This window comes from Microcaecilia unicolor, chromosome 7 (genome assembly GCF_901765095.1).
Source record: "Microcaecilia unicolor chromosome 7, aMicUni1.1, whole genome shotgun sequence".
NCBI classification, from domain to species: Eukaryota; Metazoa; Chordata; class Amphibia; order Gymnophiona; family Siphonopidae; genus Microcaecilia; species Microcaecilia unicolor.
In genome coordinates this window covers 174233771-174250312 of record NC_044037.1, presented here as the reverse complement: position 1 = coordinate 174250312, position 16542 = coordinate 174233771, and the positions used below count along the sequence as shown (strand labels likewise).

Sequence of the window (16542 nt, the reverse complement as noted above, 5' to 3'; positions counted from 1 at the left end):
TTTGGATTTTATGTAAAACATTTCTCTCCAGGGAATCTAATCATTTCCTCTCCTCCAACCAACCCACATGCACCTGAGCATGGACCAGTGCATCATTGAAGAGAATGAACCAGTTGACAGAGAATCTGCCAGCATGTTGTAGGGACAATCCCCGGTTACTGCTCTCACAGATCAGCCGCCGTTCTGGCTTCCTCAAGGAATCCTGACATTCAGAAAGAGAAACAAGTTTTAGTTATTCACAATTATGACTTTTTATTAAAACATACTAAAGGAAGATAACAAACAGAACTTGCTTACAAAGAAAATCCTCTTTGAAACAATGCGAGGCACAGAGCAGAAAAATAAGGGTTTCATTTCTAAGCATTAGATACATCTAAATCCTTCCCAGTTAAGAAAACGTAAGAAGTGATATCAATGAAGATCAAAGGACAGGTAGCTTTAAAAGCACTGGCAAAAACTCTGGTACTGGTTATTAGTGAAAATGGATATAAGCTTCTTTACAATTGATACCTCACACTTGAGAACTATAGAAGATGATCAACTTAAACATGGAGAGGTCATGCAACAAGATGCTAGTGTTAAAGGGAAAGTTCCTATTCCTGATTCTGTAGAAACATCACTATTTTAACTAGCCTATCTTAGTACCATCATACCGTCATCTTTCCAGGGAAGGTTTTCCAAAAGCCAAGCGTGTACTCTGCCTCTTTCTTTCTCTTGCCCAGCAGGACAGTGAGAGACTCATAGCAAGAGCTGGAATCATGCAGCTTCTGGTACTCTGGAGAAGACTATGAAAGAACACACATTTCAGGAAAATTGTTTGAATTCTTTAAAATGAAAATCCCTCCCCCAGATCATTGATCACATATCATTAGATGAAAAATAAACAAATCAGCTTCAAAAGGACCAAATCCTTTCGCAAGAATTAAGGGGAATACTTTCATTAGGTTGCAGAAGGTGCAAAATTCTGTAGTAAGACTTATGGCTTCAAAATTTGTAACCTGCAAAGACTATAATACATTTATCTTCCAGTTTATTTGTACACTTATCTATTTTTAACACTTTAAAAAAAAAGAAAAAAAATTGCTGTGTTCATTTTTTAAAAATATTCTGCAGATTTTATATATAAACCTACAATAAATTATATCAAGGTGATCAACATTACAAACAATCTGGTGATATACAAAAAGATGACACTGGCATACAGAACATAGAGATAGTTTCTGACTAGACTAGCTACTTTATGTTTAAATCATCTTTATTCAAATAACAAAGATTAGCTACTCCAAAGATCTCAGTCAGTGTAGTAACATCTCCTAGGTCCGTCCGCTAGACGTTTAGGTAGAATTTAGTCTTCTTTGGCAAGAGATGCAGTCAGGAAACTATGCAATATACGACTTCATACAGCAGCAGAACCCTTTCAACAAGCACATAAAACTTTAACCTAAAATATAGCTTAGTTTACTTTTCTAATTTCTGACTTCTCTCCTTCTTTGTTGGAGACTAATGTACAGTATGGTGATTATGTCTATTTTCTTTTTTTTTTTGTTTTCCTTGCATCAATATTTTGTATTTTTAGATATGTTCACTGTAGTTTTGCTTTGTATCAAATCACTTGATACAAAGCAAAACTACAGTGAACATATCTAAAAATACAAAATATTGATGCAAGGAAAATGCATAAAAGTTCATAAAATGCTGATATCAACTTATTATATTTTTAAAGAAAATATTTACAGATCACCTTTACAGATGGATAGGCATGTGTCTGTGCATGTTCATCATTGCTGTATGGGTTAAACTGAACAGATGCTCATTTTAGGGCTGACTTTAACCAGTCATGCTGGGGATTAATAAAAGCAGGGTCAGTAGTGCTCCAATAATATATCTGCTGTGGCATGATATTCCCTAATAATAAACTACTGATGAGTGGAGTAGAGAACAAGTAGGGAATGATTATGTACTCCTTCAGATAGTTTCAAAGAGTGCTGCCTAGTCTGAGTATTAATTTAAAGTACATTTATAACAAATTGAAGAAATATTTTTGCCACTCAAACACACAATCAAGCTATTGAATGCTGCCAGAGGACATGGTCCAGGCAAATAGTATAGCTGGTTTTAAAATGAGTTTTGACAAATTCCTGGAGGAAAAGCCCCTAAATCATTCATTATTAGCTATGAAGATTTAGGAAAACTGCCACTACCCCTTGGAGTGAGCAACGAAGAATGGATCTACTCTTTAGGATCCTTCCATGCACCTGTGACTTGGACTGGCCACTGTCAGAAACAGGACGCTGGGTTTGATGAACCTTTGATCCGACATGTTCTTATTATTGTCTGGTGTAGATCACACACTGTGATAAGGTCCTGAATGATTTATTAACATATCAAGGTTCCCTATATATGCATGGACATAAATAGAAAGGGGAAAAAAAAAGAAAAGAGGATACCTATTTTATTGAAATGTCATGGAATGCTTTTGAGTTTCACTTATATATTCCAAAATTATCTTTTGATCATATTGTCCCGAGGAAGGTAATCCTGGCCTTCAAAAACTAGTTATAAAATGTATTAAGTGAATATTTTTACTGCTGTAATTGTCTATTGCTTATGTTTGACTTACTCTTGCTGTACACCACCTTGATTGAATTCCTTCAAAAAGGCAGTAAATAAATACTAAAAAAATACTAATAAATAAATACATTTTATTTATTTCTGTTTATTTCCTTTAAACAGACTAGCATGACAATCACACTGCTTTGTCCAGTGATGGGCATAGTATAGTGTGTAAGTAGAATGACGGAATGTAGATAAGAAATGAGACCTGAACATAATTCCTAAAGTTTTCTTAATGGTACATTTACAAATTCCTCTCAACTAGTTCTGAAATTCAAGCACAAAGACTCCATAACATTTTAATTACTAAAGTTATTAACCTTGTGAGCCCTAACATGGTGACACAGCCAGCTAGAGCCAGCTCATGTGGTTGTGGCGCCCTGAGGTAATTTTAGTGAGAGCAAAGGAACATGCTCTCACCGCTGTGAAGACTGAACTAGTGAGGCAAGCTTTTGGTGCCCTGAGTCAGTGCCTCACATGGCTCATGCCTTAAGCCAGCCCTGCAGTCAGTCTAAGCTTCCCATTTAATCTGTTGTATTCATAAGCTGCCCAACTTCCTTTCTGATGATTAAAAACTTCTCCTCGTTAACAGTGACATGCAGTCTCTCATACTGCCAGTACCTCCAACTTCTGTTCAAGAAAGGGAGAAGATTGAAGATTGAAAAGGTCTAAAGAAGGGGGAGGGAAGAGAAAGAGACAGAGAGAGATACAGAGGCTAAGAGAAGCGAGATTGTGAAAATGGAGATGAAAAGATACTCAAAAGACAGATGTAGAAGAAACAATGTACAAGCAAAATTGAAAAAGGAGAAGCAGGTATAAAAAGGACACATAAATACTAAGTATTCTACCCCCACAATGTGCGTGCATTGCATTGTTATTTGTAGTTCCTGTATGTAACGGTAGTTACAATTCTCAATTTAATAGGTTGATCTTTTGCACATGACCCTTCTCTCATCTCTGGGAGAGACCTACCTACGTCTGCCTTAGTCCACTGTCATGTGTCCTGCATCTCAATGGACCTGGCTTCTGCGCCTTTGCCTTTTGGGTATGCTTGCTCCCCTCTCCCTTCATGTGCAAAAAGACTCCATGTTTTGCCTTAGCTCTGCAAGCAAGTGTTGCTTCCTGCTCCTCCCCACCCCTTGCAACTGCATTGCCTTTTCACCATTTATTTGACATTTACCACTGTTCAGCACCTAACTCAACAGCTCTTCTGGGTTGAGGATGTTGAACTAAAGCAATTACCGACTCACCGTACCTGGGCAGAACTCCTCTGGTTCAACTACACCTTTATGCAATTAAGTGCCTGTTTTTTGCATTAAAGAACATTTGGAAATAAAAGTTTTGGGTCGTCTCCTGGTGACTGTTGAAACAGTTTAACTTACTGCTGAATACTGCATTGGTGAAGAGTGAGAACAGTTACACTAAGACAGAATAACTTTTTCATTTTGGCATTTTCCTGCACTTAGCATAAATATCAGATATACTGTTTTGAGGATATCTTTTTCAGACTAAAGTTACTATAATCACCATGGATCTCACTAAAAAGTGATCTCTCAGAAGTATGCAACAGCCACAAGAGTATATGAAGGTATTTTACTTCTGAAACAGCACTTCAGAAACCATTTTTATGGAGAATATCATTTTAAACAGATTACTTTCAAGTTAACTTGAATAATCATCTATTAAGAGATTTTTTGGTAACATATGAAACCAGAGATCATGGAATAAAAGAGAAACGTGCATTTTTTGAGCTGATGGTTTCCTCCTGTTTCTTTGGTCTTAGTTCAATCAAAACTAGGGCTTGGAGCTGACACCATGGGCCTTCATTCACAACTACCTTGGAATTTGACTTTTTTTTTCTTTTTTGTTTTTTTACAACTCCTACCATAGGAGCCAACTTTTCAAAATGATTAGGGGGGGTGCTAAACCCAACATAAATTACCCTTCCCTGAACACAGTAAGGAATTTTCTCAATATTGGGTGGGAGTGCTCAAGCACCAACAGCCCTGGAACCTATGATTCTTATCACTTTTTGCTTCAGTTCAGTCATTCCAGCTATAGTCCTGCCAGAAGTGATGCACCAATGCTCCTTCTGCAACTATGCAAATCAGGGCCTTAACTAGACGGCTCACCACTTCAAAGCATGTTGCAAGTTTCAGAAGTAGTCGAGCATATTCCTGAAGTCGCTGGATTGGTACGAAAAAAAGGGTGTTGAGCACATCCACTAACGGCAGGTCTTCATCCTTCACATCAGACAGATGCTGCACCAACTCCAAGTTTTTGCTGAAAAAGTCTCTGAAAAGAGAAAAAAAGGGGAATAGGATGTAATAAACAGCACTGATAATGGCATAGAAACAAAGGTTTAAGCCCAGCAATTTGCAAGATACAGCCATTCTGGGATAGACCGAAGGTCCATCAAGTCCATCAGCAGTGGACAATCCAGGTTACAAGTACCTGGAAAGATCCCAAAACAGTACAATACATTTTATGCTGCTTATCCTAGAAATAAGCAGTGGATTTTCCCCAAGTCCATTTTTAATAATGACTTATGAAATTTTCATTTAAGAAGCTAGCCAAACCTTTTTTTAAACCTTGTGAAGCTAACTGCTTTTAATACATTCTCTGGCTACGAATTCCAGAGTTTAATTACATGTTTAGTGAAAATATTTTCTCAAATTCATTTTAAGTGTACTACTTTGTAGCTTCATTGCGTGCCCCCTAATGCTAGTACTTTTGGAAAAAAAGTAAGCAAGCGATTCACATCTACCCGTTCCACTTCACTCATTATTTTATAGACCACTATCATATCTTTCCTCAGTCATCTTTTCTCCAAGCCGAAGAACCCTAGCCACTTTAGCATTTCCTCAAAGGGAAGTCGTCCCATCCCCTTTATCATTTTCGTCACCTTTCTCTGTACCTTTTCTAATTCCACTATATCTTTTGTGAGATGCAGTGACCAGAATTGAACACAATATTCAAGGTGCAGTCGCACCATAGAGCGATACAAAGGCATTATAATGTCCTCATTTTTGTTTTCCGCTCCTTTCCTAATACCACCTAACATTCTATTTGCTTTCTTAGCTGCCGCCGCACACTGAACAGAGGGTTTCAATGTATCATCAACGATGACACCTAGATCCCTTTCCTGGTCAGTGACTCCTAATTTGGAACCTTGCATTATGTAACTATAATTCGGGTTTCTCTTTCCCACATGCATCACTTTGCACTTGCTCAAATTAAATGTTATCTGCCATTTGGATGCCCAGTCTCCGAAGGTCCTCTTGCAATTTTTCACAATCCTCATGCGATTTAACAACTTTGGATAACTTTGTGTCATCGGTAAATTTAATTATCTTACTGACTCCCATCTCTAGATCATTTATAAATATGTTCAAAAGCTGCAGTCCCAGCACAGACCCCTGCGGTCCCCCACTATTTACACTTCTCCATTGAGAAAACTGATCATTTAACCCTACCCTCTGTTTTCCACCTTTTAACCAGTTTTTAATCCACAATAGGACATTACCTCCGATCCCATGACTCTCTAATTTCCTCAGCAGTCTTTCATGAAGTACTTTGTCAAATGACTTTTGAAAATCCAGATACATAATATCAACCACCTCACCTTTATCCGTAGGTTTGCCCACCCCTTCAAAGAAATGTAGTAGATTGGTGAGGCAAGATTTCCCTTCACTGAATTCATGTTGGCTTTGTCTCATTAATCCATGCTTATGAATATGCTCTGTAATTTTGTTTTTTATATAAGTCTCTACCATTTTGCCCGGCACCAGATGTCAGGCTCTCCGGTCTATAATTTCCCAGATCATGTCTGGAACTCTTTTTAAAAATTGGCGTTACATTGGCCACCCTGCAATCTTCTGGTACCATGCTTGATTTTAAAGATAAATTAAATATTACTAACAATAGTTCTGCAAGTCCATCCAGTCCAAGCGATTTGCTACTCTTCAATTTGTCAAATTGCCTTATTATTATTATTATCCACCTACCCTCCTCTCTTCCTTCCCTTTCACATTAATTGATTTGATTTGCTTACTTTATTTATTTTTTGTCTATTAGATTGTAAGCTCTTTGAGCAGGGACTGTCTTTCTTCTATGTTTGTGCGTACACCTTGTAGCGCTATAGAAATGCTAAATAGTAGTAGTAGTAGTAGTATTACATCTTCCAGATTTACAGAGACTTGATTCAGAAGATGCGCTTCCAAGGCCTTTGGCACACTTCTCATTCCTCCTTGTCTTTTGATATAAAAGACTCTTACTGGTTTCCCTTGCACCAGAGGGCAAAAGACAATCAGGGCTCTGCAAACTGCTGTCAGTTTGAGACAACTGATGGATCAAGCTGTCTCACTGGTGGTTCATTTGCCCTGAGTCATCTTAGGGCATAGACTCTGAGCTCCCTAGCCAAGAAAGCTAGCATCCATGATGGAAACCACCTAGTCAGAGGCTGCCACTGGAACTCCTTGCTGAAGGCTGCGAGGATGAAGCCACTATAATAAGAATAGCCATACTAGGTCAGACCAATGCTCCATCTAGCACAGTTTCTTACTTCCAACAGGAGCTACTGGCTGTTGCTCCAGTCTTAGCCAGGAAGAAAAGAGAGTAGGATCTCTTTACCGAGGATTTGTGAACACTTATACGTCCTGATCTTCCCAGGTACTTTTTAGAAAGTAAACAAATGTTTAAATAGTTTTATAATTGATCCATATTTCATTTACCTTTTACTATAAGTACATAAGTATTGCCATACTGGGACATCAAGCCCAGCATCCTGTTTCCAATAGTGGCCAATCAAGGTCACAAATACCTGGCAAGATCCCAAAAAAGTACAAAACATTTTATACTGCTTATCCAAGAAATAGTAGATTTTCCCCAAGTCCAATTTAATAATGGTCTATGGACTTTTCCTTTAGGAAGCCATCCTAATCTTTTTAAAATTCTGCTAAGCTTTTACCACATTCTCTGGCAACGACTTCCAGAGTTTAATTACATGTTGAGTGAAGAAACATTTTCTCTGATTTGTTTTATGTTTAACTCATTTTTATTAGGTTTCCAATAAGTAACAATACACACAGGAAATGGATGATTGCAAGAGGATTCATTCACATAGATGCTAGTCGTTAACAGTGTTATTATTCCTCCTACAACCTCTATAACTCCTTTCCCCCCCCTCCCACCCTTCCCTCCCCTCCTCCCAACCTCCCAAACAACAAACTGATACCCTTTATTAGTTCGTGAGTTATTAGGAGTCCATGCGCACGCTGCAGACTCTTGACAAAAATTACTAATTTAGGATTCTGCTTCTTGCTGCTGGCTGCAATGTATCCCAGAAGTGCGCCCATATTTTTTCCAGTTTCTTGCCCTCCTCGGAAGAGAAATCTGTTACTCCACATCTTTCCAGTTTCAGTAGTTCAATCATTTGTGTCCTCCAAACGCCTATTGACGGGGTTGTGGGTTCCCGCCAGCTCAACAAAATAGTCTTTTTGCCAATGAACACTGATCGTCTTACAAAGGCTATAAAGCTTGGTAATGTAGGTTTCACACTTTGATAGATCCCAAACAGCATCAGTGGATGGCTCCGTATGGAACGGCCCCAGTAAATCTTGATTTCCGACAGCATTCTGGACCAAAAGTCTGACACGCAGGGACATTGCCAAAACATATGGCCGAGTGTCGCAAGCCCCTGCCCACATCGTGGGCATGCTCCCGACTCTCCAAACCCCGCTTTCAGTGCTCTTGCTGGGGAAACGTATAGTCGCATTGCAAATTTATACTGAAGTTCCCAGTATCTCGTGTAAACTGCTTGACTCTGGGCCTGTCTCAGGTGTTCTCTGAATATCTCTGCTGTTATTTCAGCCTCCAAGTCTTTGGTCCAGGCTTGTGCTCTGCTAACATAGTCTATGTCCTCCGTGGTGTCTTGTAAAAACTTGTGATGGTATCGCAGGGGCACAGTGTTTTGTGCTCCCAGTGTCAAAGCCGTGCTCAGAACGTCCTGTACATCTTCACTGAGGTTCGTCCAGCCCAATGCCCTTGAATAGTGCTGAATTTGTAGATAGGCAAACTGATCTGTTTGAGTTAACTGATATTCTCGTTTAAGTTCCCCAAAGGGTCGTATAGTTCCCTCTTCAGTCAAAAGTTGATATAGGTATTGTATTCCTTTGTCTCTCCATCTTTTGAAGCTCACTGAGGAGGATCCCTCTGGAAAATCTGGATTATTGTTTAGGGGCAAGAATGGTGTTGTCCTCCAGTCAAAGTGATGTCTCCTGCAAAGCCATCTCCATGTCGCTTTTGCTGATGTTATCAATGGATTACTCCCTATTCTAGCCACTATCCCCTTACCGGCTGCATGCAGTAACCAACCCAGGTGTGTGGTGGGGAAAAGAGACATCTCCAGTTGCGTATTTGAAAATTCTCTTTGCCCAGTCAGCCAATCTCTGATGTGCCTCATGGAGCACGCTTCTGTTAGATATCTTATATTTAGTAACCCCATCCCTCCATGAGCCTTAGGTTTTTGAATAATGTGAATTGGGAGTCTAGGTCTCTTCCCCCGCCACAAGAACCCTTGTGTAATCTTATTTAATGCCCGTTCTTCTCTTTGTCTCAGGTGTAATGGCAGCATTTGGAAGAGATAAAGCCACTTGGGGGCTATCATCATGTTAAATAGACTAATACGCCCCGATAGGGACAACGGGAATTCTCCCCAGAGCTGTAGCACGCGTTTTGTCTGCGCTAGTAGAGAAGGCACATTTTTGTCATATAGTATTTTCACATCGGATGGGATGGTAACCCCCAGATATTGAACCTGCCCCTCCGCCCACTGCAAAGGGAATGATCCCCTCCAGTCCTGCCTCCGCAGCGAGCCCAACGGTAGTGCTAGCGATTTGGTGAGGTTCAAATGAAAACCCGATAATGCTCCGTAGTTCATGATGGAGCCGAGGAGCCCATCCAAGGAAGTCTGAGGACGGCTCAACAGCAGCATCAGATCGTCTGCATAAGCTAACACTTTTAACTCTCTTCCTTGTACATGAATCCCCTGTATGTCTTTGTTTGTACGTATCTCGTTAAGCAGCGGTTCTAAAGTTAGTAAGAATAGTAATGGCGACATTGGGCATCCCTGACGTGTCCCCTTCTGTATTTCGAATTCCTCTGTTTTGACCCCGTTCACTAGTACCATGGCCCGCGATCCGGTGTATAGGGTCGATATGGCCTGCAGGAACCACCCCTCCAGCCCTATCCATTTCAGGGTTTCGAACAGAAAGGGCCACAGTACGCGATCAAATGCGCGCTCTGCGTCCAGACTTACCATCAACCCTGGGGGTGTCTCCTCTGAGGCCCCAATCGTGGCCAACAGCAGCTTCCGCACGTTTTTTACCGAGTGGTGTCCTCTGACGAAACCAGCCTGCTCCTCTTGAATTATCTGAGGCAACAGCGGCGCCAACCCGTCAGCCAATATTCTGGCCAGCAGCTTGGCCTCCACATTTATTAACGATATGGGCCTATAGGAACTAGGCTGTAATGGGTCCCTGCCTTTCTTGTATATCAAACTTATTAGTGCCGTATTTGCGTGGCGTGGAAAGTGTCCCACTTCTATCACTGTATTGAAATACTCTATTAAAGGTCTTGTTATCTGGGCCTTCATCATCTTATAGAACTCTCCCGATAGGCCGTCAGGCCCCGGCGCCGAGTGTAGTTTCAGTGCAGCTACTGCTCTGTGTAGCTCTCTAGCCTCTATTGGTTTGTGCAAGGACGCCAATTGGTCTTCTGAGAGCTTCCCCATTTGTGCCTTACCTAGGTATGCTTGGATCGCTGCACTCATATCTGGTGATTCTAATGATCCTTTATATAAGGTAGCAAAATGTTTATAAAATACCCTCGCTATCTCTTCTGGTTTAGTAGCTATTTCCTTCGTGCGTTTGTATATAGCCGCTATATAATTGCTTTTGCGCATCCCTTTTATTAAACGGACCAACATCCCTCCCGTTCTATCCCCGAATTTGTATAAGAGGTGTTTCCTATAAAGTAGGGAGCGAGTTGTACGTTCATGTATTAAACTGTTAAGCGCTGTTTTTGCTGACAATAGAGTTTCATAATGTGTTTGTGTAGGTCGCCTACTGTACTGTTGTTTTGCTGTTCGGAGTTTCCGCTCTAGGTCTACAATACCCTGTGTGATCTTCCGGTTACGCTTGCTGACGAAGGCTATCATCCCCCCTCTTAGTACTGCCTTCGCTGCAGACCAGAACAAGAGTGGGTCTTCCATATGTTCCTGATTATGTATGCAATACTTCTCCCAACTTTCCTGTAAGTGTTCCTGGAACTCTTTTGAATGATGTAGGTAGGATGGAAACCTCCAACTAGGGGGCTGGTTGAAATAAGCTGTGGGCTCCAAATCCAACCACACCATCGAGTGGTCCGATATTTCTTCTGGCCCTATCGTGGCTTCTATTACTCTTTGAAACAAACCCGGGGAGGCGAAAATATAGTCTAGCCTGGATTGTGAACGATGCGCTCTCGAGGTGTGTGTGTAGTCTTTTTCCTCTCCATGCAGCAATCTCCATGGGTCAAGCAATCCTAATTTTTGCAGAAACAGGTCCAACAGTGTTGGGGTTCCTGTCAAGCTTGTGTGTGTCTGAGTGGACCTATCTAACATCGGATCTATCACTTGATTCATATCGCCCGCTACCGCTATGTGTAAGTGTGAGTATTGTTGGCAGTGTGTTAGCAATTGAGAGTAGAAGCTAGCTGCAGCTGTATGAGGGCCATATACAGATACCAGGAGGGTCTCCGTTCCTTGTAAATTGATTTGGATTCCAACGTATCTACCCAAAATGTCTTTGAATGCAAGTTTGGCCGTGCACATTAAAGCTTTGTGTATTAGAATTGCTGTTCCCCCTTTCCTACCAGTGGCTGGTGAATAGAATATCTCCCCTACCCAATCTCGCTTTAATTTCTCATTTTCCTCTTCTGATAGTCTGGTCTCCTGGAGGCAGGCAACTCCCACCTTATGGCGTTTGAGGGCAGCCAATATTTTTTTTCGCTTTATGGGGGACGTAATGCCACACACATTCCAGGAAACCACACGCAATTTGTTGCTAAGAGTTAATTCGTTTTGGTTGTCTGCGCAGGTATATCATTTTATTGCTGCATCCGGGGCTCCCAGCCACACCCCGAATGCCCCACAAGAGTCTTTCTCTCCACCACAGCCTCTGTTCGCATGCAGTCTCTAAATCCTTATTCTTAAAGTGCCCTGAATTCCTTGCTACTATCCCATGTTGATCATATCCCACCCTATCCCTTCCCATCCCCAACAATCCTTCCCTCTTCCCTTGCGTCCTCTGCAATCTTTTTTCTAATCCCCGGTCCCCGAGCATGCCTTGAAATTATAAGGGAGTCACTGCCATGCTCGAGGCCCACCGCCTAGTCTTTGTCCAGGTGTGTTTTAACCTCCCCATATTCTCTTTTATAATGTTCCATACCTTAACGTCTCCGTTATTTGGGCAATCCTCTCTCAGTGGGATGTTTATCCATTTGCTCTAGTTTGTTTTGTTCCAGTTTAGCAATATGTTCCTGCGCTGTCATTACATTTTCATAATTCTGCCATTTTCCATTTTGGCGAATTCTCAGCACCGCTGGATATACAAGCATAAATTGAGTCTGCAGCTCATGGAGGCGGCGACACAGCGGTGTGAATTTCCTTCTGCGTTCTTGTAAGGATGCTGAGAAATCCTGAAAGATGCGAATCAATTTACCATCATATTTTGTTTCATCTCTCTTAAGTCTGTACCCTCGCAGAATTTCCATCTTGTGGATATAATTATGTATCTTTACTATTGCTAGCCTCGGGGTTTGTCGGCCATCTTGTATACGGCCTAGACGATGAACACGTTCCAAGCATAGTGCTCCGGCGTGGTCTGACAGAGCGAACTCCAAGGTCAGCCATTTCTCCACTACCGTGGCCAGCACCGAGTCTCCATCTGTCTCTGGTATGCCAATTAACCGTAAATTACTACGCCGTGCTCTGTTTTCTAGTTCATCAACTTTATCTGTTAGGTTACCCACCGTTTTCTGCAGATTTTCCATCTGTGAAAGTAATGGCGTTTGTGCGTCTTCAAGGTCGGATACTCTCTGTTCGAGGTCTCCCGTCCTTTGCTTTGTCTCTGCCAGTGCATTTTCAAACCCAGCGAGTTGTGTAGATACTTTTTCAAAGCGCGGCTCTAGCGCCCGAGTCAATAGCGTTTCTAACCTCGGCTCCAGCGCCTGGGTCATTGCCGCCGTGAGTTGTGCTAGCTGTTCTGGGGAAAAGCTCTGTCCGCTCTGTGGTGCGGCCTTCAATTCGCTGGGCTCCGCCATGCGCGTTTTTTTCTTTCTCTTTTTTCACGCTCCGCGCCGGCAGGATTTTGGTCGCCGTTTCCACATATTTGTCCATGGCTGTTTTAGATGGGGTGCCCGTTACAGTTTTCGTTTAAATGTTATATTCCTAGGGGATTTCTGACAATTTTCGGCGGTGGGCCTCGGAGAGCAAGAGACGCACGTCCTGCTCTCTCAGTGCATCACGTGACCTCTCTGATTTGTTTTAAATTTACTATTTTGTAGCTTCGACACATGCCCCCTAGTCCTAGTATTTTTGGAATGCGTAAACAGATGCTTCACGTCTACCCATTCAACTCCACTCATTATTTTATATACCTCTATCATATCTTCCCTCAGCCGCCTTTTCTCCAAGCTGAAGAGCCCTAGCCGCTTTAGCCTTTCCTCATAGGGAAGTCGTCCCATCCCCTTTATCATTTTCGTCACCCTTCTCTGCATCTTTTCCACTATATCTTTTTTGAGATGCGGCGACCAGAACTGAACCCAATATTTGAGGTGCGGTTGCACCATGGAGCGATACAAAGGCATTATAACACTCATTTTTGTTTTCCATTCCTTTCCTAATAATACCTAACATTTTATTTGCTATCTTAGCCGCAGCAGCACACTAAGCAGAAGGTTTCAACGTATCGACGATGACACCTAGATCCCTTTTCTTGGTCCGTGACTCCTAACGTGAAATCTTGCATGACGTAGCTATAATTCAGGCTCCTCTTTCCCACATGCATCACTTTGCACTTGCTCACATTAAATGTCACCTGCCATTTAGACGCCCAGTCTCCCAGTCTTGTAAGGTCCTCTTGTAATTTTTCACAATCCTCCCGTGATTTAATGACTTTGAATAACTTTGTGTCATCAGAAAATTTAATTATCTCCCTAGTTACTCCCATTTCTATGTCATTTATAAATATGTTAAAAAGCAGCGGTCCCAGCACAGACCTCTGAGGAACCCCACTAACTACCCTACTCCATTGAGAACACTGACCATTTAACCCTACGCTCTGTTTTCTATCTTTTAACCAGTTTTTACTGTTTGCTGATTGCACATTTTCTGTTCACTATTCAAGTTGTGACAATAAATCTGTTTAGATAGTTGACTCTTCTGTCTGGACTGATAAAGAATCCTGGTGGGTCTGTGAGTGCTTTCTGGGAACTGAGTGTGATCTCCAGTAACCTAGAAATCACTGGGGATAATTGGAGAGCAGGAGACTCGCCCAGAGGCGGTTGTAACCCAGTCGGTGGGAGGAAGGTGCTAGTGTACAGCACAAGCGGCAGATGCAGGTGGACCTGAACGGTGCTGGGGATAGACCCTCTAAGTGGCCACAGGATTAACCCCAGGTGGGTGGCTAGGCATTTCGTGATACCTACCCTCTGTTTTCTATCCATTAACCAGTTCCTAATCCATAATAGAACCTTGCCTCCTACCCCATGACTTTTTAATTTCCTCAGGAGTCTCTCATGAGTGACTTTGGCAAACTTTCTAGATACACTACACCATCTCATCATCCTCTTGCCCCTCTCTCTCACCCACACCGTCCTTGGGGCAAGAGGATCTTTTCAGAATAAGTCCAGGGCAGGCAAAAATTGTAATCTTGAGTCAAAAGAAACCAACTGGACAGGACAGGCTGAAGAGACTTCATATGAACCTTTGCCCATAGTACCACATCCAAGGTTGCTACCAAGGAATCCAACACTTGCACGTAGTCCCACATTCGAGGAGACTGAAGCCACAGAAGTGCTCAGATCTGCAACTGAAGTTTGTATATCCTGACATTTGGAAGAAAGACCTTCCCCACCCAAGTACTGAACTGTGCTCCCAAATACTCCAGAATGTAATAGAGTTAACTTGCTCTTGGTGAAGTTGATCACCCAACCTAGGGACTGCAAAGATCCATGACCTTAGAAGTGACTTGGAGACTCTCCTGAAGAGAAGCAGACCTGCAACAACCACCATGACCTTTCATAAAGGTCCTGGGGGCTGTGGCAAGACCATGGATATCAATAGAACTGATAACAGCTCCCTAGAATTGCAAAGTAGGGAAAAAATTGATGTAGAGGCAAAACTGGAATATGAAAAGTAAGCTTCTTTGAGGTCCAGAAAAGTAAAACTCTCTCCTGCCTGAACCAAGACCACTACTAAGCGAAGGGACTCCATTCTGAAATGGGTCCAGGATAGGGCAAGAAGGAACCTGGAACCTTCTTTCTTGGGAACCACAAAATAAATGGAATACCTTCCAAGACCTTAATTGCTCTTTGGCACTGGTATTATTGCTCCTAAACTTAGAAGACCCTCTAAAGTTGATCTTATGGCTTGATGTTTTGCTAGAGTTCTACAAGAAGACTCCAAGGGATTGTTTTTGAGAGGGCAGGAAAACTCCAGTTTGTCAAGAAACCTCAACAAATATGGCTGCCTATTCAACTGTCTGTGGAAAGGACATGGAGCACATCATAGCTGGATGCACAGGGAATGCTCTAGAAGGCATCTTAGTCCCAGCTGTAACAAGATCATCTGGAGAAGAAATATTGAGACCCTCCAAGGCTTTTGTGATCAAGGCTTTTGTAATCAATGCAGGAAGTTCATCTTTACAAAAAAAAAAAAAAAGCCTACATACCATGGCATCTTCACCTTCATCTAGCAGATTTTCTCCATTCTCTAAAGGATCATCCAGGCATAAATACCAAGAAGGCAGAGTCTGTGCAGCTTCAAACTAACCCCTGATAACAGATTCTGAATACCAATTCTGCTGCTGCTCTAATCCTCTCCTTTTCAAGCCAAATCCTGAAGAAGCTCCCCAGAAGAGGATGTGGCCTCCTGAGAAGTGTTCTCTTCAGTAGATATGCTTGGTGCAGAAAAAGGGAGAAGAGGCTAATGGCTCTCTAGATGCTGGAGAGCTATGTGAAGAATGATGCAGCAGTGATGGCGATGTAACCCAAGAACTTGTGCTCACCACTGAAGCAAGAGGCCCCTCTCCCTCCTCCCCCCCCCTTAAGGCAAAAGGATCTGTTCAGAATAAGGCTTCAGATCTAGAGGTTACCCAGTGAAAGTAACTTAGACCGGCTACAGCAAGGTTGCTGAATAATGTTTCTCTTTATCAATCTTTTATTTTTTGGAGGGGGGAAGGAGACTATCTAAGAAAGGAGGAGTCACTAGAGAGGGGCAGCTGGGGGGGGGGGGGGGGTAGGGGAAACCAGTACTAGGTGTAGCCCCTCATCAGGAAGGCTATAATCAAAGTAAAATCATTCTTCTGAGTTGCACAGTGCCCTATAGGGCTGAGTACAGTTCTGTTGTCTATGCCATCTGTTGGTAACATAACCTGTAAGTACTGGATCATCTGTTAAGGACACTTAGGAAAGTTATTTAAAAGGTATACATTGGGGGAAGGATATAAAGAAAAATTCAATGTGGCTGAATATCCCTTGGGCACAGCAGAAACAGTTTGGCACCATCAAGACACTACCACAATCACGCCAACCCTCCAAAACTCAGTATCACAAGTTACTACACTGGTAAGGAAGCTCAATGTGTGGCCTAAGATTATTTTAAAAGAA

The 16542-nt window shown here is 42.1% G+C and overlaps 1 protein-coding gene across 1 annotated transcript in view; it reads right to left on the bottom strand.

Annotated features, from left to right (window-relative positions):
• ALS2 (alsin Rho guanine nucleotide exchange factor ALS2) overlaps positions 1 to 16542 on the bottom strand; it is a 187198-nt gene that overhangs the window by 110341 nt on the left and 60315 nt on the right. Inside the window, 3 exon segments of the mRNA XM_030209038.1 lie at positions 74 to 202; positions 654 to 785; positions 4746 to 4908. Of these exon segments, the coding sequence (XP_030064898.1) occupies positions 74 to 202; positions 654 to 785; positions 4746 to 4908 (424 nt within the window).